At 37.4% G+C, this 24,768-nt stretch overlaps 1 protein-coding gene across 1 annotated transcript in view; it reads right to left on the minus strand.

The window, feature by feature from the left end:
• LOC124619387 (Down syndrome cell adhesion molecule-like protein Dscam2) overlaps positions 1–24,768 on the minus strand; it is an 853,562-nt gene that overhangs the window by 293,874 nt on the left and 534,920 nt on the right. The window contains exons 10-12 of the mRNA XM_047145731.1: positions 24,581–24,725; positions 13,738–14,000; positions 6,177–6,338 (exon numbers count right to left, since the gene is read on the minus strand). Coding sequence (XP_047001687.1) covers positions 6,177–6,338; positions 13,738–14,000; positions 24,581–24,725 — 570 coding nt within the window. The remainder of the gene's footprint in view (positions 1–6,176; positions 6,339–13,737; positions 14,001–24,580; positions 24,726–24,768) is intronic.

The raw sequence follows: 24,768 nt of genomic DNA on the forward strand, positions 1-24,768 counted from the left end.
CTTGATCTCACATTTCAGCAATCTCCATGACCTGCAAGCTTGCCAGATCTGTCGGTTTGTGACTTCTTCTAAGGGGGCCATTTGATTTATTTTCTCAGCAATCTGGAGGTTGCAATATGTGAGGAAATTGCTGCTGTTTCACAGGACAATTTCACAAAAGCTATGCCGAGCTTTAAAGAAAGACTTTTAATGTGTGTGCATGAAGAAGGACACCATCTTTCCAATGTCATATTTAAAAAAAAAAAAAAAAAAAAAAAAAAAAAAATGTCTTAAATTGGGTAACTTGCCCATTGTATAGGTGTAAAAACATTTCATATGTGATCAAAATAAACCTAAATATTACTAATTTCAAATTCATGCATTCTTTTTGGACCACCCTGCATTTACAAAAAACTTTTCATTTAAAACTGACATTCCAATTCTTGCAGAATACTGAACATTTTTTCTGGAATTCAGAAGACAAAATATTATAAATGTAGAATTGTATCTTAATTTTAAGCCTCATAAATGATAACAGACAAATGGATTACATAAATCTAGCATTTCAGTATAATATGATTAGGACTTTATGTCATTACATTCCTCATGTAATTATGATTAGGACTTTATGTCATTACATTCCTCATGTAATTAAACTGAATAATACATACCAAAAACTTTATCTAAATCAAGGATAGGAGGGTTGCCAAGTTAGATACAAAGCGACTCAAAACATGGCAAATTTCATGAACATCTAGGTTATCTTTCTAGTATAACATACATTTAACACCTTCATAGTAATCTGATGTCTGTATAATGCTGATGACATCATCTTATTCAACCTGACCAAATTTCTGATATTGGAAACATGAAACACAAGCTGAAGTAAATACTCAACAATAACACACAATTTTAAAATGAGAAGTGAGATAAAAGCCACTTAACTCTATTGCATATGTAGCTTACCTGTTTGCTTATATTTTCAAATAGATTTACAGAGTATTTGCAATAGCTGTTTGATGATATTCAACAAAAGCTTCAAACATAAAAAAGTCACATTCATGTTTATACCACAGAAACTGTCTGAAATGTAAGGCACAAATGAAACTAATATATTCTTTCAAACATATTATTCAGCCAACATCAGATACTGGAGTGAAAGAGCAAGTGGAAATAATTTCATAAACAAACAGAACAATTTTCCAACAGTCCAGAATTTATCACACCCTCTGAAGTACAACAAAAAATTAATAATTAAAATTTTGCAACTTGCATTACACCTGTTTAAAAATTAATAACAGGAATGGAAAATGATTGCTATGAGACATGTCCAATGCTTCTATCTGGAAAGCAAGACAGTAAGTGATTATAACTTACTATTATTTTATTAATAATAGAACATAATGAGAACAGAAAGTTCTAAAAAATGTCTACTCATGAAGAGTAACATACCTGACTCAAATTAGGGAAATTGCAGAAGTAAAAAGGGGAGGGTAAGATAATTTGTGATATTCATCAGATTGTTCATGCAAAAAAAGCTGTTTTAAATTATGTTTCTCTGATGGATTCTTCTTTTTGCTTCTGTAATGAAACAGCAGTCAGTGTATTTACAAAATGGGAAACAAACCGATTAGACCCACAGAAATGAACAAATTCTAATGTTATCAATAAACAAAACTACTGTCTTGCATTTAAAGATATTTTGTCTGTACAGCAATCTTTTACCATCACTTAATTTGTTTCATAAGTACAATTATCACACATAAAATAATTGCACATTGTGCAGCTGTAGATGAAAATGGATCAATAAATAAATCAATCAATCAATCAGAAATATGTAAATATGAACCTGGATTATTAAAAAGGCCTATTTTTTTTTTTTTTTTTTTTTTTTTACTTTGTTTAGGTTTACTCAGTCTCAGACTATATGCATGAATATAAATAAGAAAAATGGAAAAGATCAACATTAAATCAATTTGAATTAACATTTAAAATGGCTGGGTGGGCTAGATCCACAAGGTCACACTTTTTCAAACAGATGAATAAATCACAAGACACTAGAATATTTATATCTGCAAGTCCAGTGCTTGGATTTATGTGTATTAATAAGCAAAATTCCATGCTTTTAATTTTGTTCCTTGCCTTTATTAACCTCTTGTGACTGTTGTTGCAATTATCTTTGTTTATATTTAATTAAGTGTCAAAAGTGAGGTCGACAGCACTACTGCTGTAGACTCTTTGGTGAACTGAGAAATGTAAACTTTACTGTGTGTCATTGTCTCTTAGTGTTTGAACATGTTGTTTACAAACATGAAATAAAACCTAAAATCCAGACAAGGGGTCGCTTCTTTCAGCCTAAAAATATTATAAATGTAACAAGTTATCGGCCCAGTTTTGTCTAAGTGCCTCAAGTTAATTAATGACTTGAAACAGTGACAAAATATCAGTGAAAATATGACAACATGTGCTCTGAGTGAAAACTGTGTTGTGAAACCTTCCTCTGAACTGTGTAGTGTAAGTAAGTGTTAAAACAAGTGATTTTTCTCCCACCAGCAAATACAGTAGTCAAGAACTGGAGGCTAAAGTTTCATCAAATGAGTGTTGGGTAAAGTACAGACAGCTGAGTTCTGAGGTTAGAAATGTAGATAGCTGAGTTTTAGGTTAAAAGATCTGCATTCAGAAGTAACTTTTAGGTCACACAATGTACTCTGAGATAAAGGTCTACAGAAATGGATATGTCAAAAAATATTAAAGCACTAACTGGGGTAGACCGAGCGAGGTGGCGCAGTGGTTAGCACACTGGACTCGCATTTGGGAGGACGACGGTTCAATCCCGTCTCCGGCCATCCTGATTTAGGTTTTCCGTGATTTCCCTAAATCGTTTCAGGCAAATGCCGGGATGGTTCCTCTGAAAGGGCACGGCCGATTTCCTTCCCAATCCTTCCATAACCCGAGCTTGCGCTCCGTCTCTAATGACCTCGTTGTCGACGGGACGTTAAACACTAACCACCACCACCACTAACTGGGGTAGTGGACTGGCCAATTTGGAAAGGAAAAATAAGAGACTTGCTGGACTACCACAATGGGGCACGGATGCCACTGATAAGAAATTAGTGAAGCCAAAATCACTGGAAGACGGCACAACAGACATAGAAGTTAAAAACCACAAAGAACAGTCTGGATTGTATTAAAAGGCACATGGTTGTGCAAAGTGCATGATAACTATTGATATTAGTGATGAAATGTATCAAATAATTATGGAGAAGGAAACTGTCAGTGATACAAGTGATGCCTTAAAACAGCAGTTTGAAGATTCAGCCAAGGATCAATTGTTCAAAATCTGCACAGACTTTTTCTCTTTTACCAGGTTACCACGTGAAGAAGTGTCTACTCACATAGAAAAACTGAAAAGTTTGTGGAATGAATTAAACAGTGGGCTTAAAGCTAAAAATGAAAGTATTTTACCAGACGTAATGCTAGTTTGCAAGACCTTGCGTATTTTACCATGTGAACTTGATAACTTTCAACCAAGTTGTATGTTGTTAATGCAGGATGAGAAGAGAACATTTAACGAATTAACAATACAGTTATGTATGTTTGAAAGAACTGTCATGAAGAATGCCGATGGTGACAAAACACCAAAGGAAGCATTAATGATAAATGTAAGCAAACAAAAGCAAGATGGCAAAGGAAAGTTTGTTAAGAATCAGCAAGAAGAAGTGACACTTGCAATTACTGTAGACAAAAGGCCCACTATGTGAAGGCAGCAAAAAGTGGATTTCCGATGGAAAATCAAAGAAAAATAGAAATAAAAGCAAGGAAGATTGTTCAGCTGCTAGTGCTGTGTTGATGTGTGTATGTGAAGAAGCCGATTCAGTTGAAGAAGATTCAACAACATGGTGAGTGCACAATGGAGCTACAAGGCATGTAACCAACTCTTCAAAGTACTTCACAGATGTCTTAAAATTTGATACTCGATGTGGCATAAAAGCAGCTGGGAAAGAAATCCTAATGGCAGTGGGAAAAGGCAATATTAAGTTATAGTCACTGACTGATGGTCAGGATATTATGTTGTTGGATGTGTGGTATGCTCCAAAACTACTTAGAATCTTGTTTTCAGTGTTGGCTGCTCATGACAGAAATATCATAGTGAATTTAAGTCATCAACAAGGGAGTATTGGCTTAAAATTGATGACAAAGTAGTGTTACATGGAATGTGGGAGTCATATGGAACATATTAGACATTAAACCAAATTTGCCCAAAGAAATTGCTGTGATAAATGCTGCAGAAAAGACTTCATTACTGCAGCTGTATTATGAAAGATGGCGGACAGCAGGATAAACAACATGTCAGAGTTAAATCAGAATGGGAATTAGGCATAAATGTTCACTTGGAAAACGCATTTTGGGAGCCTTGCATTTATGGCAAAGCACATTGTTTACCATTCGGTCAGAGAGAGAAGACAGCCAAGCCAGGTGAAATGATGTCAGCTGATGTCTGTGGACCTTTCAGTGAATTATTTTAGAAGAAGAGATAAATGGTTGTGTTTCAAGATAACAATACAAAATTTTGCAAATTAAAGTCTTTATGGATTTAAGCAAGCCCTGAGATGTTGGTGTAAATGTTTTGGAGCTTTTCTTTTGTCTGCAGGTTTCAAGACAAGTCAGAGAAGGACGTGACAAGAAAGTGTTTGTCGCCCTTTATGTTGATGATGGGTTAGTTATGGCAAGTGATCAGCAGGATGTCAAGAAGTTTGTTAACGAATTGAAGGCTGAACTCAACATCACTGTGAAACCAGCATCATATTTCCTTGGACTTGAGATGAAACACTTTGATGATGGTCCAATCAAGATAAGTCAAGAAGCCTATGCAATGAAGATCTTGGAGCGTTTCAATTTTCAGGGCTGCAAACCTGTCTCAAAACCAATTGGGAAAGAACCAGACACATCACAGACAGAAAGGAAGAATGCAAAGACGTGCAACTTTCCATATTGACAAGCGGTTGGAGCACTGATGTAGCTTACAGAGAGAGCTTCCTGTTTCGAACCCTGGACTCAGCATCAACAGAAGATATAGTGAGGTTGAAGCGGTACTCCGCTATGTAGCAGGTACATGTGACCTAGGCATAATTTATCATCCAAATTTGTGTAGTGATCACTACAGTGATGCAGACTTTGGGGGGTGGGGGGGCAACAAAATCGGGCTGTCAACATCTGGTGTAATTATCACAAGTGCAGGTGGATCCACCTCCTTGCTCAGACAAAGACAGCCAATGACTGCCACATCCACAACAGAAACTTAGTTGGTAGTTGCAACAGAAGCTGTTAAACAGATAATCAGGCAATAGTGAAACTCACACAAAATCCTAAATTCCATCATCAGACAAAACATATCAAGATAAAATATTTTTTCACTGCAGAAAAAGTGTTGGAAGGAGAGTCTGGCATTCGGCACATTTCAACTGAGGATCACTTAGCAGATATACTGACAAAGTCCATAGTAAAACCAAGACTGTTAGTTTTATGTCAAAAACTGGGTCTTTTATGTTGATATGTTTGTGTTTTTCATTTCCTCCTTTTTTCTTAATAAAATAAGGAAAAGTGTTGCAGTTACGTTAGTTTGTATTTCATTAAGTAATAAAGTGTAGTTGGCAGCACTACCGCTGTAAATTCTTTGGTGAACTGAGCGATGTAAACTTTACTGTGTGCCTTTGTGTCATAGTGTTTGAATATGTTGTTTACAAATGTGAAATAAAACATAAAATACACACAAGTGCAATCTCTTCTTTCAGCCTTAAACTGTAATAAATGTAACAACTGTGGCTGCTTGGACATAGTATGGTCTCTCTTTTACTCTTTTTCATTTATATTACTTAATTTCACTGTTGCGTCCCACACTTACTTCTTTCCAATGACGAAATGAGGATTTCATGTTTCAAAATCCTCAGTATGTTACATCTTCCGCCATCACTGGAATTTATCATTAATTTTCAACTAATTTTTACTTTACTACTTTTTACTTTTGATACGTTTCCCTATCAACATGTTTATATTTGTGTGTCAGTATCTCCTTTGGCAATCTCATTTACTCTCAATATTCAGTGCCCAACATAGCTGAACTCACTAGGACATTTCTTTTTTAACATAAATTCAAGCATTGGGGTGGTCTTCAAACTGAGTGACAGACAGTCACTTACCCATTACTTGCACTTCCAGTGTTCCTCTTGCACTGTAACCTTGAGAATTGCGAGCTACGCATGTGTAAGTTGCTTGGTCAGACAGCCGTTCAACATTTTCAATTATCAGAGTACCATTAGGAAAAACTTTTTGTTTCCTGTTTATTGGAAGAACTCTTCCATCTGCAACACAGATATATATTGCATAAATAAGTAATACAAGTATAATAACTAATACAAACATAATTTCAACAGTTATGAAACTGCACCTTGACTGAAAGTGTTAAACTTATTTTGTTTATTGGATACTATCATGACACCTATTTTATGCATTGTTATAAGAATACCATACTTACCCGACAATAAAACAAGGTTTTTTCACAGATTCATCATTTGAAAAATACAGGCTTGTCTTATATTCGCAGATTAAGCAATTGCTGCCGAGGTCAACATCTTTACATTGTTTAATAGATTAATACAAGGATCTTCTTAAATTTATTGATGAAACTTTGGCTGTTGAGGTTCCATACAAATTTATTTTGAAGAATCCCCAAGGATAGGTGTAGAAACAATGCTTGCATTCAGACTGACTCGAGATTTTCCAATAGGCCGAAGCACTTGATGCACTATCAACCTTGCTCGACCAATCACATGACATATGGCTCACGGTGTTAGTGTGAAACTATGTACTAGTGAATACAACAATCTAATGCTCTGCTTAAAACTTGACAATTTTGTGAAACACCAAAGGAAACAGCATTAAATTCTATCAACTTACAAATTTTTGTTGTATTTCAACAGGATTGCAAGAAAAGTTCTCATACACTTGGATACTGTATACATAAATTTTTGCTGCTTTTTTAAGTAAAGGTAACATTCAAAGGTGAAAATCTTTTCCTTAAAGATAGCAAAATTAAAAAACCATTACTTAATTCTGAACCTAAGTCAATATTTTATTTGTTTATGAGAAACCGTAATTATTTGCCACTTGGGTTGAAAAAAGAGAAATTCAGTTGCTGTTCACATATTAGAATACCACCAAAAAATGTTATCAGCTTTGAAGCAAGCTGATGGCATTCAGTTGAAACAAGAAAGCACATTCATCCAGAATTAAATGTCTAAAAAACAAAATAAATGACATTAGACTGGCCGCAATTGTTAGCGCAAGAATAAATTATAGCAGAAAGACCTGTTTTGGAGATAATACCAACAGATGTAGCTACACTGCATGTTTGAGAATTGCACTAAATCATGATTGCAATCTTTTATTTATGTATTAGTTGCTGCTGTTACATATGACCTGCTCCCTGGAAGATATTACTATCAGCGGAATGTATACTGCATACTTTGGCTTTTTATGAACATCTACATTGTTTTAACTGCAGTTAGCCTGAACCCATTTGCATTCGGAATCAAATTGACTTTCAAACTGGATAATTCTCAACAACAGCATACATTTCTGCGAGATATGCTAAAAGTCTAGATTTGGGCCTGTGGTGTAGATATGTGTTTTATGCAGCAATGTTGTTGACGCTCACTGTGAGATATGACAGGAACAACTGGGGGTGTGTCAGCTGTTGGATCTACACAGCCAATAAGAGAGCAGCGGGCAGACGATATGTAACATTCTCACGCCAGTATAGGAATGGAATTCACTATGTATCCAGGGAAGAGAGGAGGGGGGGGGGGGAGGAAGGCTGGGGGGGTGGCATAGCTGTGCTCTCTGGTTCCACCAGAATCACAACTGCAGAAACCGCAACAAGTTTCACAGCTGTCTTGTTAGGATGACAATGACGATGAACAATAGTGACACGACAGATGACAGTCCAAGTAAACAAAAAAGGCAATGAAGATAAATATTATTGTAAACCGTTTCATTTTGTTTATTTTATTTCTCCTTGTACTATCGAAATGTAGACAACCAATCAATGACATAAGTGTAGAATAGGTTTATGTTAACTGTTTAGCAGAGAAAAGTTTGTAGTTTTGTTTAATCTGAATATATTACAAAAATAAATATTTCTCAAGGAACCTCTTAAGAATAGTAGGGTCATCTTATATTCAAGGTCGTCTTATCATCAGGTAAATATGGTAATGTTTTAGAACAATCTTCAAATTCCAAGAGCACAAACACACTTAATGCCAAACTTCAACCAATAAAACTTCAACTTTCCTCTGTCCAACCATCTCCATCCTACTGTATATTAAGGTAAACTGAGGTCTGAGGAACTTTTCAGTGGTAACAATTAGTGTACATTTACAGTGATATTTGATCAGTTAGTAGTAAAGCATACTCAACAGAGGTTGCTCAGGAATAACACACTTCACATTCCTTTTCTTCTCCATTTAGTGCACATCTGCCTCCTGATGTGATGGAACATCCACCAGTCCATCATCTTGTACCAATTTATCCATCACCGATGAGAAATGTTACACAGTTCCCCTGACCACAAGTTTCACACACTCTTGTATTTGTCTGTTCTGATTATCTTTGTCCTCCACAAGTTCTCCCAACAGCACGTTGGCTATTCAGTCATGCCTTGACATATGTACCATGCCACTTCTTCTGGTAAGGATATTTGATTCACTTATTTCATTTCCTGTCATTTCTGAAACAGCTTCATTTTCAGCTTTCTCTTCCCACTTACGTTTCAACATATTTCAATAATATGAATACAATAGAGGGAAACATTCCATGTGGGAAAAATATATCTAAAAACAAAGATGATGTGACTTACCAAACGAAAGTGCTGGCAGGTCGATAGACACACAAACAAACACAAACATACACACAAAATTCTAGCTTTCGCAACCAACGGTTGCTTCGTCAGGAAAGAGGGAAGGAGAGGGAAAGACGAAAGGATGTGGGTTTTAAGGGAGAGGGTAAGAAGTCATTCCAATCCCGGGAGCGGAAAGACTTACCTTAGGGGGAAAAAAGGACGGGTATACACTCGCACACACACACATATCCATCCCCACATACACAGACACAAGCAGACATTTTTCCTTCCCTCTTTCCTGACGAAGCAACCGTTGGTTGCGAAAGCTAGAATTTTGTGTGTGTTTGTGTTTGTTTGTGTGTCTATCGACCTGCCAGCACTTTCGTTTGGTAAGTCACATCATCTTTGTTTTTAGATATATTTCAATAATATGACGTTCAAATCCTTCCAGTTTCTTCTTCTTCTTTTTTTTACGTGGCTCACCTTCGCTTCCACAAACTGATGAGTTAACAAACTTACAAACTGTCTTCCTCAATTCTACAAACACATTTCATATCAAAAGTTGGGTAGGCCTACTGCTGAGCAAACTTATATACCTGTGCAAGTCTTTAATTAAAATCTTCCTTCCTTCAGCAGTGTTGTGCACTCTTGCTTCCCAGACACACAATTCCCATCTTCTACTATATCGACATAAGTTTTGGCAGTTAAGGCACTGACATTCTCAATTCTATTGTTCATCATTTTGATACTGGCTACAGTGGTCCAAAAGATTCAAATGAAGGAACAATTTACATCCCTCCCCCCATCTTTAAAAAGGAAGTGGACAGTGTAAGATCACAGCTGCAAGTCTTGTGAATGCACCCTTTTCTGTGTCTTCAATGCAGTAGTTTCCATGCCATCTGCAACCATAAGGTACTGATGATTTTTAAGGCTGTTTCTCACTTTAACAGCACGAGATACTCTTAAAACTCAGTGATGTTGATATAAGCTAGTAACAAATATGTACAGCCATCATTATGCCCCCCACAAAACCAAAGTTTTGTGCACAGATATAATTATAAGAAATTTTAAATGAGCAACTAGGAATTTACCTGAAAATATTAATGTAGTACATAAACTCACAATGTAGTGTCCAATTGTGTGAAAGATGTTGGTAAGACATCCCTCCAAGTTCGAAGATAGCTGTTTATCCACTTTCTACTCATGCATGGAATAACACCTACCAACATTTTTTTGTGAATAAAAACAGTTTACAGTGAAGGTTTTGTGAACAGAACAAGTGTATTCGAGTGGTGCAGCAAGTTTACTGGAGGCAAAGCAAATGTTCATGACAAACAGAGGAGAGGAAGACCTTCCAATATGACTGATGAGTTGGTGAAAAAATCAAGGGAACTATTCATGAAGACTGCCAATTGACAGTCGATGAAATTTCTGGAACATTTTCACAATTCTCCAGAACTCTCTCATATGAGGCACTCACAAAGACACTGGGATACTGGAAACTATGCACAAGATGGGTCCCAAACAGCTGACAGAGCAGCACAAGAAAAGTCAGGCCAACAGTGCCGGTGAGAATAAGCAACATGAATTGGAGGGTGAGGGTTTTCTCAGGTCCATTATGACTGGAAATGTGATGTAAAGGGGAGGGTTTGTATTAGTTTTGGAAGGGGTGGGTACTGTAGATTAAAGCACGATTTACACCAATAGGCAAATCAGTGCGAACAAAGCACACACACCACACCTTCCAAGTGACCCTCGCAGACAAGTGTGACTGATTCTTCACCATTTGCCATTCCATAGGTGTTGCTAAGATTTTTCTTCAGGGATCTCAAGGGTGATGGTGAGAATGTCCATTCTGTAGGAGACGATTTAACACAATACCTCCTCCAGCTTCTCACTGAAGTGCTGACGAAGTAGGTATCCTGGGGAAGGAGGGTGGGAAGGGTTTCCTGTCTTTGGGGCTATTGTCTTTCTCCTCTTCGATCTTAGCAACCATTTCTACTTTTTCCTTTCTTATTTCTCATTTGAGTACCTGTCTATCTTTCCCTCTTTACATATTCATATACTTCTATCGCTAAAGTCCTTCTTATTTTCCATGGTTTCCAATAACCTTCAACTTATTTCATATACGTAGGCCGAGGAATCAGGATACACAGACACACTTAAGCATACACACAACGGAACACAAAGATGCAAACAAAGAAAGGAGAGATTGAAATTATGTAATAACCGTCAAATATTGTGGGGGAAGAGGTGTGTACGTGATGAAATATTCACAATGTTGTTTATTCTGATGGTTTTACATTGCGCGCACGCACACACACACACACACACATACACACACACACACACACATTCCATACCGCCTATGTGCATAAGTATAGAAGAACTAGGCTAATTTTACATCGAGTATATCTAGGTGGGAATTATGAGTAATTAAGGAGAGCATAAGCCAGAGAAGAAGGGTTTGTGATAATTGTTAAGGAAGGTCGGCCTGACAAATATACTGACGACTTATAGGCCAGTGGGACTCTTATAACACAAGTAAACACATTTTGTATGAATAGTGTATAGAGGTAGAATATACCAAAAGTATAAAAGTTGAGAAGTAGAGGAGGACTCTAGGATACTAAAAGAAGTGTGAAATAGATTTTTTTAATTTTACCAGAGCATATTTAATTACAGTGTTCGTAAAGCTGTATACTTGGGTAATGAATCTAGAGGCCCACTCATAAAGGATAAGGAGGGCACACCCAGCATTTATTGGACATAAAGGGCAGATAGGCAGTCCTAAGAAAGGCTGACCTACACTGTGCAGACAGAGGCACAAGAAGAGGATTGACCTGTACCATAAGAGAATAGGAATTTAAAGGGGTGTACCTACCAAAATGAAAGGAGACACTCATAGGGTCAACCCACGTGTAAGGTATAGACGCTGATCCGAGGGGAAAAGGACAGTATCATGATAGAAGTCACACATTTTGTAGGAATTATTCTGGTAAGTTTGAATTCTATATTTCACTAGCATTATTATGTTTTCTGAGTGTCAATAGGAACACTTTTATTTTTCCCAGAGTTCCTCCAGACTACAGACTACTATAAGTAATGAGGTCATTACATACTAAAGAGGTAGTACAGAGAATTAGAATAAAGGATGAAATATTCAAGGGTCCATGACGCCTGGAAGAGCAGAAAACAGAAATTTTTGGTCCTCTCAAGTTTTAGATATTGAAAGAGCTAACTCCAACATCGAATGAAAGTTTCACGTTTTATAATTGTAGGAGAATGGAAAAAAGGAATGACCAAGCAATAAGAAAAAGAGTATTTGCTATTATTAATAGAAAAAGATGTATTGTTGAAAAATGAAGTGTTATCCTATGTGTTATTAATGTACATTGTAATTATGTATAAAATATCACTTGTTCGATCTAAGGAGGGGGATATGTAGTGATTCGAGAATTTACACATAAATTCTGGAACCACTCAACCTTCTGCCACCTCGAACACGCAATATTTTAAAGATAAGTGTGAGGGAGAGAGACCCTATTTACTGCACAACACATGTCTGTGTGTGCAGGATGGACGCTGGTCCCGGGAGGACAGGAGCTGCATCAGACGAGCAACATCGACAAGTGTTTGCCACTCGCGCCATAGGACCTGTATGGAGGGTACAAGGAGTAACTGTGTGTTAGTCATTGGTGATTGAATAATTGTAATTGTTATAGACAACTGAAACATGATTTGTCTAGTGTTAGACTTGCTAGAAGCAAGACCTGTTTTTTAATTTCTGGTGGTTATTAAATCCACCACACTGCAGTTATATTTAATAGTATCTAATGGTTAATGTTGACTTGCAAGAGTTTGTATGCTTGAAGAGGATTGGCTAAAAGCTTCAAGTAAGTCAACTGTAGTAAGAGAAGTGTGAAGTTCGCAATCCAGTTTTGCACGGCTTCTCTTGTCGCCAAAACCATTAGAAACTGTTGCCGTGATCATGGGAGTGTGCATTTTGTCGTCTGTGTGGTTGAGTGTGTGAATGTGTGTACTTGTGCTAGAAAAAGAGCTATTACTTGAAAGTTGGCATGAATGCTGTTTAAAGTTCCCTAATAGTATTTCCTTTTAAACTTAAACTCAGAAGGCATTTCAACACAGGTCCTAATGCATTGCAAGACATAACTATGGACTCCTCATCTGAGTTACCACCCGAGTTAGTGCATTAATAATGGAAGCTTTCCATTTTGTGATTACAGGTTGTAGACTATAGAGAGCAGGAGATTCAAGTTCATCCCTGAACTAGCATTATTATTTCATTTGGCCCTTTGAAGAGCACAGGGGACTATAAGTTAAATTTAGTCTTCTTCTCATCCTTATCTTCCCAAAACTAATCCACCATGTCAGTTTGGGACTGTCATCATTCTAGTGCTAACACGTTCTTTCTGTTAGTTTTTTAGATGTGATTTGATCTTCAGTCTTTATGTCATCTATGTAGAAATGTGAAATGTGTGTGAGTAATGTGTTTTATTCATCTCATAACGTACATAATTTCAGAACATATGTCTGATGTACAGTGTAGATACCAATGTGTCATTTTTTCTCTTAAAAAAGCTTCAGCAGTCAATACGTCATTCTCCAATTAATAAACGAACCTGTTATACTTAAGTATGTCACATTTATTTTCTCTACCATACAAATGAGCTTTACTTTTATCAACGTTAATTTTGTAGCAATTTTTAATGTAACTTGTTACTACTCACAAAGATTTTTAACTACCATATTATTCATTAATAATAATCTTGTGGCATGACAATACATACTCAACACCTTATATTAAAGATGCATGCAATTTGCTTAAATCTGATACGAACCTCTTTCCCACACAATTGACTCGATAGGGTACCCTGCAACTGGGCAGGTGACTATTAGTGTTTCCCCTGCAACAATAGCTTTCTTCTCCATTGGACGGATAAAAGGAAGTCCATAAATGTTTAACCTGTTTGAATGTTCAACAGATCCCACTTTGGAAGATGCAATGCACTTGTAGAGGCCTCCGTCATTTGTATGAGTAGAAGAGATGTTGAGATGTGACACAACATCACCATTAACCGTTACATATTGACCAACCTGCAAACTGTTAATTTACTCTTGTGAGACCTGTTTAACAGCACATGTGTAATTCAATTCTGTCATTATAGGCAGATAAAATCAGATCCACATAAAGGATCCTTTTCAGTTATTACTTAAAAAGAAAAGTTTTAGCAGCATCACAAAGTATCTGTCATTCATCCAGCATGCAAAGACTAGGAAGAATGCCGTATGAGAACACAGTAGTTGCCTCATGAGGAATTTTTTTAATTATATATTTCAACGTCAGCCTCAGTGACCTAATGCTGAAACATACAGGTTGATTTTTTCTACTGTGTACAAACTCTAGGGATTGATCGATGAAAGGATATGGAACAAAAAAGGTCTAATGAACTTATGTCCTCCAGAAATGTATGGTTTTTATGCTAAAGACTATTTATTCAATCACACACTGTTAAAGAGACTGTGGGGTAATAAGCACTGTACCAAGCAGCCACAGTTACAGTATTTGTTGAAAATGGTTTCAATGTGCCCCAATGCATTTGTGTATGTGCCGCAGGATGTTGTGTATCACACTTTCACATTGACCAGGCTGCGTCCAAACAGCATCAAAGGCAGCATGAGTACGCTGCTCCTGTGTCTCCACACCTGGAATGGGTTCTGAATATACAATACTTTTGAGATGGCCCAATAACCAGAAATCACACAGGCTGAGATCCACTGACTGAGGAGCAACTGCAGCCCCCCCATCTGATCTATCGACCAGGAAAGACAAGACTGAGATGTGTCTGGACGTTAATGGTGAAATGAGGTGGAGCACCATCATGTAGCAGCCACATAACCCTTTGAATCATCAATGGCACGTCTTTCAGTAGGGGAGGCAAAGTCACCCGCACGAAATGCCAATAGTTCCGACCTGTTAGGGGACATGGAAGGCAGACTCATCCCAAAATATGGTAGCCAATTATCCCAGCCCACAAATTCCGGCTGCACTGATACCAATGATTTGCCGTCACCATACCGTGGGAGTTTTACAAACTATCTCACAGATGACTGTTGTGAAAACTGTAGATACCACACTGTATAAAGGTGGCCTCATCTGTGAATAGGATGCAGGAGAGAAATCCTGGAATTATGGTTGCCTGGTGTAGAAACCAGTGACAAAACTGCTCCCGATGTGGAAAGTCTGTCACTAGTAAGCCCTGCACACACTTTAAGTGATAACAGTAGTAACAATTGTCGTGGAGAATGTTCCACATGGTAAATTGGCTTACCCTGTACTGGCAGGCCAACTGCCTGGTACTGACACAGTGGTCGCCTTCCACAGTGTTAATCACGTTTTCCTCCAAGTCTGGTATCTGAACATTTTAGGTACGTTCATGATTTTCTACTTCCTGAAACAAAGCTGTCTCAGCCAAATGGTAAAACACTGTTGCAAACAGTGCAACAGTGCTGTGGTTGTAGTTGGCGGGGATAGGTCTCCTGATACAATCTTGCTCCCCGCCGTCTGTTGCCATTTGCCTTTCCATAAGTAAACACCATATAGGCAAGCTCTCAATTCAAATACAGAACCATTGTGTACAATGCTGTATCACACCCACTATAATGTGAGCCAGAAAGAGAAGTGAATTGGACACAACATTACCAGTTACTATGGCATGAGAGGATGCTAGGGAATGAAGTATGAGGAACATTGCCACCCTCTAGGAGGAAACCATGTATGCTGTAAATGTGGCTGCATGGTACAGCACATATTAGACTGCAATCTCTGTAACAAAGTACGAGTGAATAAATGGTCTCTAGCATGGGAACCATGTATTTCCAGACATAAGATGATTAGACCTTTCCTGTTCTATATACTCTAATCGATCAGTCCCTAGAGTTTGTGCATGCTGGAAAAAATCACCCTGTATAATTTAAAAAAATCTTATTCAGTAGTTTTTTATGTTGCATCAAATGATGACATACATATACAACAAGAAAAAATGTGAAACAATAGTGACTGATATAAAACTCCTGATGTACTGCACAGCCAAGCATCACTGGACTCTCAACATCATTGGTTCAAATTCCTCATCTCTCTGAATAAAAGAGTATTGTAACACTTTAACTCTTGTTTTCCAGAACAGGGCCTAAATTAAATTCTGGTATGATGTCTGCTGAATTATTTTTTAGCCTTTCTGCAGCATTTTTAAACTGAATGATATTTCTGTTAACCTTTTCACTTATATTGGTGCCCGCACTCTTGTCTCTTTCAATTTCCATAAATCTTTTTATAGACTCAGTTCAACGGCAAAAATCTGAATAATTTGTATATACTGTATTCAAAATAAAATTCATGTATTAACTGTCACAGAATTACTACACAATTGGCCAACGGCCTTGTCAACATATACGAATCCAGGTTCCCATGACTATACACAACATGTTTTTCATTTGCTGTTGCTGTTGTTGCTGCTGCTGCTGTTAGTCTTGTTCTTGTAGTCTTCAGTATGAAGACTGGTTTAATGCAGCTACCCCACTGCTACTCTATCCTGTGTGCAAGCCTCCTCATCTCCGAATAACTATTGCAACATACATCTGCTTGAACTACCTTACTGCTTTCAAGCCTTGGTCTTATCCTACAATTTTTTCCCCCTCACTCCCCTCCATTTCCAAATTGATGATTTCTTTATACCCCTGAATGTGTCCTTTCAACCAGCCCCTTCTTTTAGTCACACTGAACCATAAATATCTTTTTTCTCCAATTTTATCCACTACCTCACCATCAGTTATTCAATCTACCCATCTAGTTTTCAATATTCTTATGCAGCATCACATCTCAAAAACCACTGTTTTCTTCTTGCATGAACCCTTTGTAGTACATGTTTCACTTCAGTAGAAGGCTACACTCCACACAAATACCTTCTGAAGACGGCTTCCTAACATTTAACTTTATATTCAATGCTAACAAGTTGCTCTTTTTCAAAAATGATTTTCTTGTTAATGTTTTGCTGTTTTTCATATCTTCTCTACTTAAGTCATCACAAGTTGTTTTGATGCTCAAATAGAGAAACTTGTCTACTACTTTTAGTGTCCCTTTCTTTATATAATTTAACTGAGTTAATTTGACTGTATTTCACTACTCTTGTTTTACTTTTGTCAATGTTGATCTTATAACCGTCTTTCTTCCATTCAACTGCTCTTCCAAGTCCTTTGCCGCCTCTGGCAGAATTGCACTGTCACAAGTCTGCACAAACCAAATATACTATGTAGCGTTGACAAAGAACTGATATGAGGAATCAACATGAATTAAAAAGAGAGAGAGAGAGAGATAAGAGAAATTACATAATTAATAGAGTTAATCATTTATCGACCAAACAATAACAGATCAAATTCAGAAAGAATAACAGATCAAATTTAAAAACAAGGGAACATGGAGACCTACATGGAATAAAAGTAATCACAGGGGTAAAGAGAAGTGTTCAGCATGTAGTCAAGCTGTTGAGCAATCTAAAGGCATATAAACAAGACTGAAAATTTTGCTGACATTTCTGAGGATATCCTTCAGAGTTAACTAGTACGAAGCACATCCATGGCTAAGATACACCAGCAGACTATGTGGATCCTGAATTGTAGCCTGAGTTGCAGCACTGCCACAATGTAGCCTTGTGTGTGTGTGTGTGTGTGTGTGTGTGTGTGTGTGTGTGTGTTTCTACTTCAGAAGAAGGCCTTTTGGCTGAAAGCTTACTTGTTTAGCAGTCGTTTTGTTGTGTCTGTCTACGAGTTAACATCTCCACTATATGGTGAGCAGCAATCTATCCTTTTCATATTACTTTCCTTTCTGGATTTTTCCATTGTTTAACAAGAAAGATAAAGATAAGAGTTTTATTATGGTAGAAGTTCGTTAAACAGGCAATGTAAAACTGGTTTGCGCACGTGTGCACACACATACGCGCGCGCGCTCCCACACACACACACACACACACACACACACACACACACACACACACACAGCAACTTCAACTGACGGGTGATGCTTAAGAAGTCTTGAGAAATGCAACAAATGCCCCTCTCTAAGTAGTAGCACCAAAAGGCATCTTCTTTTGAATTTGTCATTAATATAAGCAAGAAAATCCAGAGTAATATACATATAATATTTCTAATGGTATTGCAAGCAACTAAGAGTCTACTGTTTTTAAATATGTGTGTATGTATGCACAGACAAATATACTATGTAGCATTGACAAAGAACTGATATGAGGAATCAACATGAATTTAAAAAGAAAAAAATAGAGTGATAAGAGAAATTGCATAATTAATATAGTCCATCACTATTCAACCAAACAATAACTGATCAAATTCAGTGCAAAAATATAACATTGATTTGTTGCTAAAATGAGAACTGAAAGTGATTTCACTCACTTTTAACCCAGAGCACACATTAAAAAAATAATTCTGCAAAAGACAAAAGAGAACAAAAGCATGAATTGAAAATTTTTTTCAACTCATTCTTGTAGAATAATTCTGAATACACTGTCAAAGAACTGTTCGCAAATACAACATTGACAGTCCAGATGAGAGAGAAATCCTTAACACCATCTGGTAAAACATTAACTTAACTTCATAAGCATATTTCTTATCAGTAAACTCCAAGCTATTATAAAAAAGGTGGAAGTCATTACAGTATAAAAGCATACACAAAAAAAGCTGGGAGACACTTTATGTTTGGATTGCTAGAATAGACAACCAATCAGTATTACACTGTGTGCAGAATGAGTTTGGGGCATTTAGCAGCATTTGACATATGCAAGTAAGTTATGGCCCACATATGAATTATTGAACGCAATCGTGTCAACAATACTTCCCATATACATGGACCCCAAGAACAAGAAAAGGAAATCAAAAATCTTAAAATTCCACATTTTAAATGGCATTCACACAAGCAGTCACAGTATACAATGATGAGCTAAGACCTTACAATCATCTGCTTAACAACATGTTGTTCCACTTTTGGAGCACACTACAGCAATGATTCTATATAGCAGTGATTTGACAAGTCCTCAGTAGGTTTCTAGAAGCATACAGCACCAGATGTCTACAAATAGGCCATGCACTTCTCGTACTCTACAGTCCAGTGGTTTGCAGGCATGGAGGTGGAGCCCCTAGCATTTCACATTTCTATCATCGGGTTCAGATTGGCCAAATTTTGTGGTTGAGACATCAGTTCAATATCATGCTCCTCCAATCACTGTAACACAATTCTGGCCTTGTGACACAGGCAGTTATGCTAGTGGAACGTGTCATTGCTGTCAGGGAAGACATCAAGCAAGAAGGGCTGCAGGTAGTCAACAATAACGTTCATGTAGTCCACTGCTGTTATGATGCTTTAGATAACTACCACAGGTCCCATGGTTACATAACATAAAATTGCACCTGCCAGCCTGCATCTGTGACGAGTTTCATGTTTACAGCAGTTGTTTGACTGGTGTAACAAGAAACAAGATTCATCTCACCAGGTAACACATCTCCACTCATTTCGTACCCACTGAATTAGTAACTGACAGCGACACTGTGTCAACTTGGGAACATATAGGGGTCATCGGCTCCGGAATCCCACATTGAACAATGTATGCTAGACAGTGTGTTTCAAGACACCTGTGCCTCCACCAGCATTATACTCTGTCATCAAATCTGACAAAGAATGCCTCCTATCCTGACTTACATAGCGGACAAGCTCCTGACCTCCATATTCCTGTCATGAGGCTAAATGCCCAACATCTTGTCACCTAATCATGATTTCACTGCCCTGCAACCATTTTTCACAGAATCTCACAACAGTAATATGTGAACAGCCAACCACATTTACTGTTTTGAAATGCTCACTCCCAGACATCGGGTTGTAACATCTGGCCTTTGTCAAACTCACTTAAATCAATGAATTTCCCCTTCTTAGCCCATATCATCATTAGAATCAACAATTCCTCACTGTGTCATGTGCCTGCAACACCACCAGTTGGCATTCAGTCTTGCAGTGGGCAGTGGTCATAATGTTTTGGCTCCTCAGTGTATAATCTAAGCCGGCCGGGGTGGCCGAGTGGTTCAAGGCGCTTCAGTTTGGAACTGCGCGACCGCTACGATCGCAGGTTCGAATCATTGCCTCAGGCATGGATGTGTGTGATGTCCTTAGGTTAGTTAGGTTTAAGTAGTTCTAAGTTCTAGGGGACTGATGACCTCAGAAATTAAGTCCCATAGTGCTCAGAGCCATTTGAACCATTTTGTATAATCTGAAGGTAAATGAACTTGAGACAACTCTGAATTTTAAAGACAGAATGGCACACCAGTACTTTACTTCTAATGGGCAAAATTCTAATGGAGACTCTCAGAACAGGGCAGTCTCTCATATCCTGGAATGTAAGTGATGTACCCTTCCTTTCTAACCTATCCAACCTATCCTCTCTCCCTCCTGATGAAAAAACTATTAGCTCTGAAAGCTAAGATAATTTTTGTACTTCAATGTGTATGTTTATCAGCAGTACTGAAGAATTTCGTCTCCTGAAGGACTTTTGTTGGCAAGCCTTTCTGCCTCCTTGTAACTTTATAAACTGTATTACCACCACTACATCACAACAAAACTCTCAAGTGGGTGACGTACAACTAAATATGCCTGGCAGAAATTCTGAAAGTAAATAACAGCATCACATTGAAAGTTCTGGCTTCCTGGGGCACTAAATCCTTAACCTACGTAACCCTTGTGCCTGTAGTTGATTATAATTACTTAAGTTGTTTCATATGTCTCACTGAAACTACTAAAGCATGCATACGTATTTTGCCATGCACATTTCAATTGATTAACTTAAAACACTGTCACTGGATGCATTTTTGTGTGATTTTCAACTACCTCTTGAAATTTCATCCGCATGTCATTTTACAAGTTATCCTGCATGTGGTACAAGAGTTTTGACCTAATTTCACTTTGTCTTGCAGCACTAATACACATTTCTTGACATAAAAACTAAGAAAATACTGCACCACGGACAATGTTTTAAATCAATCAAACAAAATGTGTATGCCAAAATAAATACACATGTTTTAATAGTTGTAAAGTGTGATCTGAAACATCTCAAATAATTCATAGGTCTGTAGAGACTGTTTCATTTCCAATAAAAACAGTTCATTGTAGCATACTTAAAGTTTCAAGCTGCTCAGCAGAGGGGCTTATTCTGTAAGTGTGTCAGATTGATGCAGCAATACAGTTGAAACAAGCGCACTTCTCCAAAATGATTTCTGTTTTAAAGATGAGACTGATTTAACATATTGTTTGGGACAGGCTTAATGTGGATCTTCATTTAACAAAGCAACTGTTTGCCAGCAGCGTAATAGGATCAACTGAAGGCAAAATTTGGTCAGGGCAGACAGTAATGATTACTAATGAAGTAAATGAGATTTGAGTCTGGGTAATAACAGAAAATCTGTCTGCTCCTATAAGAGTCCTGTTCAAAAAAATCTGGAAGATTCGTAATTTCATGCCAATGGTGTGTTGGAGCAAAATGCGTTTGGCATCCCGGCATGCCTGTGTTTAATGTGTAACTGCCAAAAGTTTCACTGTTGTATGTCTGTTGTTATTGTTCAGTGCTGTATTGAGTAGAACATTATGTTGCATAGTTTGTAAATTTTGAGAAGGCAGAGTCAGAGGAGCTATGCATCTGCATAAAATTTTGTGTGAAACTCAAGAAAACGTTTACAGAGACACACCAAATGATGCAGGAAGCTTACAGCGGTGAGTGCGTAAGCCATACTCAGTGTTATGAATGGTTTACACCATTTCAAAAATGGCCAGATGGAAGTTAAAAATGACCTTCATTCAGGGCACCCTTCGACATCTGCCGACAACGCTCATGTCAATGAAATTTTGCGTACAAATCAAAGATTGCATCTTGGAATGCATCGTGTTGCCACCAAGTTCATCCCATGGCTCATGAGTCAAGACCAGAAAAACCTTTGTCTCACAATCTGTGAAGAGCTTTTGGATTGCACAAATAAGAATGAGATGTTCTTTAGAGAATCATAACTGATGATGAGATATGGGTCTATGGTTATGATGTTGACACCAAGGTTCAGTCTTCACAATGGGTTGGCAAAGGTTCTCCAAAATGAAAAAAGCTCATCAAGCAGGTCAAATGTCAAAGCTACGCTGATAATTTTCATTGACTTTGAAGGATTAGTTCACCATGAATTCGTGCCACAGGGGCAAACCGTTAATTGATGGCACTGCCAGGACATGTTGCGATGCCTGTGAGACAATGTGAGAAGCAAATGAGCTGAAATGTGGCAAGACAATTCAGAGCTCTTGCATCACGATAATGCACCTGCATATTCATCCCTGTTGGTGGGTGACTACTGCACAAAAAGACGAAACCACTGTGCTGACTCATACTCAGTACTCTCTAGACTGGGGCCCTGTGGACCTTTCTTATTTCCAAAGTTGAAACCCCATTGAAAAGATGAAGCTTTGCATTGAAAGATGAATAAAAGAAAATTCGCAGATGGCGCTTTGCTTGATCCAGCTAGACATGTTCCAAGACTGCTTCTGGAAGTGGAAACGGCCATGGTAGCAGTACACCAATTGTACAGGAGAGTATCTTGAAGGAAACCATGGACAATAAGTAAAAGATAACAGTAGAAAAATTTTATGGATAAAGTACCAGAATTTTCTGGACAGACCTCGTACACAAACTGAATGCACTTTCTGGGTTCTATTGGCAGTGATTTCTCTTCATAAGAATCTTTGTGTTGGAAAGATTGGCAATCAATGGATACTGAACCTTTAAAAACTCTGCATGTTGAATCTTGCTAGCAAGTGCTGGCAGCCAAAAGCAGTATCCAAAATCACAATTGATACCAAAATGTAGCTGTATCAATTCAACTCTGAAAAAAAATGACTGCCTTGTATTTTGTTATTCTCATTAGAGGTCAGCCCAACGAAATTGAAGAGAGAATGAAGTGTGATGAAAAGAATGGTGTGCACACTCTTTGCAACAAGTGGACACATCACTACGGTTGTTGTGTATGATGATAAGACAGTTATTTCAAGTTGATGTTCTCAGATTCTGCCAAGATTCTTTGAACATGAGGAGAAAAGTCCAAAATCACATTACAAGGGATACTGCTCCATCATGACACTGTGTTAAAGCACTGAACAGCAAAAATGAAGACACTGCTTTAAGAATCATATCTATTAAACACTTCTTTGTCCAACTATAAGGTACTGATATAGGTCTGTCAAATTGCTTCCTGATCCTTACAGTGAAAGAAACCATTCTCACTGACTGATTTGAAACTCCAGAAGCAGCAGTCATCTCTGTCTTCAATGAACAGAATCTACAATTCACAATTCAAATGTAATTATCTTCCAAAAGCGGCTTATTGAGAAGACTTTGCCAAGTGGTTTAGATGGCTAAAATGGTGCACAAAACCATTAGAGAAGTACTAAGAAATACTGTAAGTTTCAAAACATGATGATTTTTTTTAACAGTTTGAAAATGTTCAGATCACTTGTAAAGTGCCAAACTCTTGTCAGAAATAAAAGGAAGTTCGCAATACTGCGTTTAATAATGGAACCCTCAATCAGTCATAATCCTAATTCAAATATTCAAAATGTAGATCATGCTATCCATATGGCACTAGGCTGTGATAATAAATATTACTGAAGGATTGTATCAGTTATTATTAAAATGGTTTCCCCAGATTTAACAAAAAGTGACAAATGCCTTAACATAATTTATAAGAACTAAAAAGCTATGTTTTTCCTGTACACTAACATTTCATTCAGTTTGTGATGGAGCACTTTCTTTTTTATATTAACAACAGACACAATTCTACACAAAAGCAGTGCAGATGTGGAAAAATCCTAATATTCATTTGTGCCTTGATATCTATTTCCAAAAGTATGCCAAAAAGTGTTAATTTCAAGTTGCTGCTGTAAACTACTTCCTCTGTGATACACTACCAGCTTGTATCTGGTATATCTATCCTGTTATTCTTGTTTGTTTGTTTCATTAAACTGTGTTGCTGTTGGAGCTTTTAAAGCACGCATTGTTACAAAAATTAATGTTGATGGTATGGCAGGGATGGATATTAACACACCTCCACAAGTACAGCAGTGCTTCCACTGAAATTGTGATATATTTAACGGTAAACAAAATATGGTTAGGGTTTCACATCCTATAAAAAATTAAAAGTCCTGTTGGCAAAAAGAAGCAGTCACAGCCTGCAAAACAAGTACATATACAGTACATATTCATTTTCCCACATGCTATTTGAAAGTGGAATGGTAGAGAAATAGTCTGAAACTGTATTTTAATAATTCAAGGAAATGATGGGAAACCTATTTCAGGGTTGCTATTGGTCCTGTATAATGGTCCAGGGAATAAATTAATGAACACTTTCACTCAGTCAGAGTGCAGAGATTCCGGTTTGAACTGTTAAAAAGGAAATATAAAGACAATAGGATAAGAAAGGAAAAAATGGCACATGCTGCAGTAAAGGTTCCAAAATAGAGTCACAACAAGAAACTTGTTCAAAAGTTTCAATCATTTTTATCTGCTTTTGTGCATTTTACTGTAAACACTTTGCTAGAAACCTTACCGGTCACTATTGGAGAGTTTCTTGCCATCCAGCTCCCATGTTATTTCAGGTGTTGGATTACCAGAGGCAATGCATTTTAGAAAGACAGATGGACCAGGCTGTAAAGTGTCCTCCGGGAATGAATAGCGTAACTGGGGAGGTTCAACTGAAAATTAGAATGCTTTTAGAAACAATAAAAACAGAATAAC

Source organism: Schistocerca americana, chromosome 6, assembly GCF_021461395.2.
Source record: "Schistocerca americana isolate TAMUIC-IGC-003095 chromosome 6, iqSchAmer2.1, whole genome shotgun sequence".
NCBI classification, from domain to species: domain Eukaryota; kingdom Metazoa; phylum Arthropoda; class Insecta; order Orthoptera; family Acrididae; genus Schistocerca; species Schistocerca americana.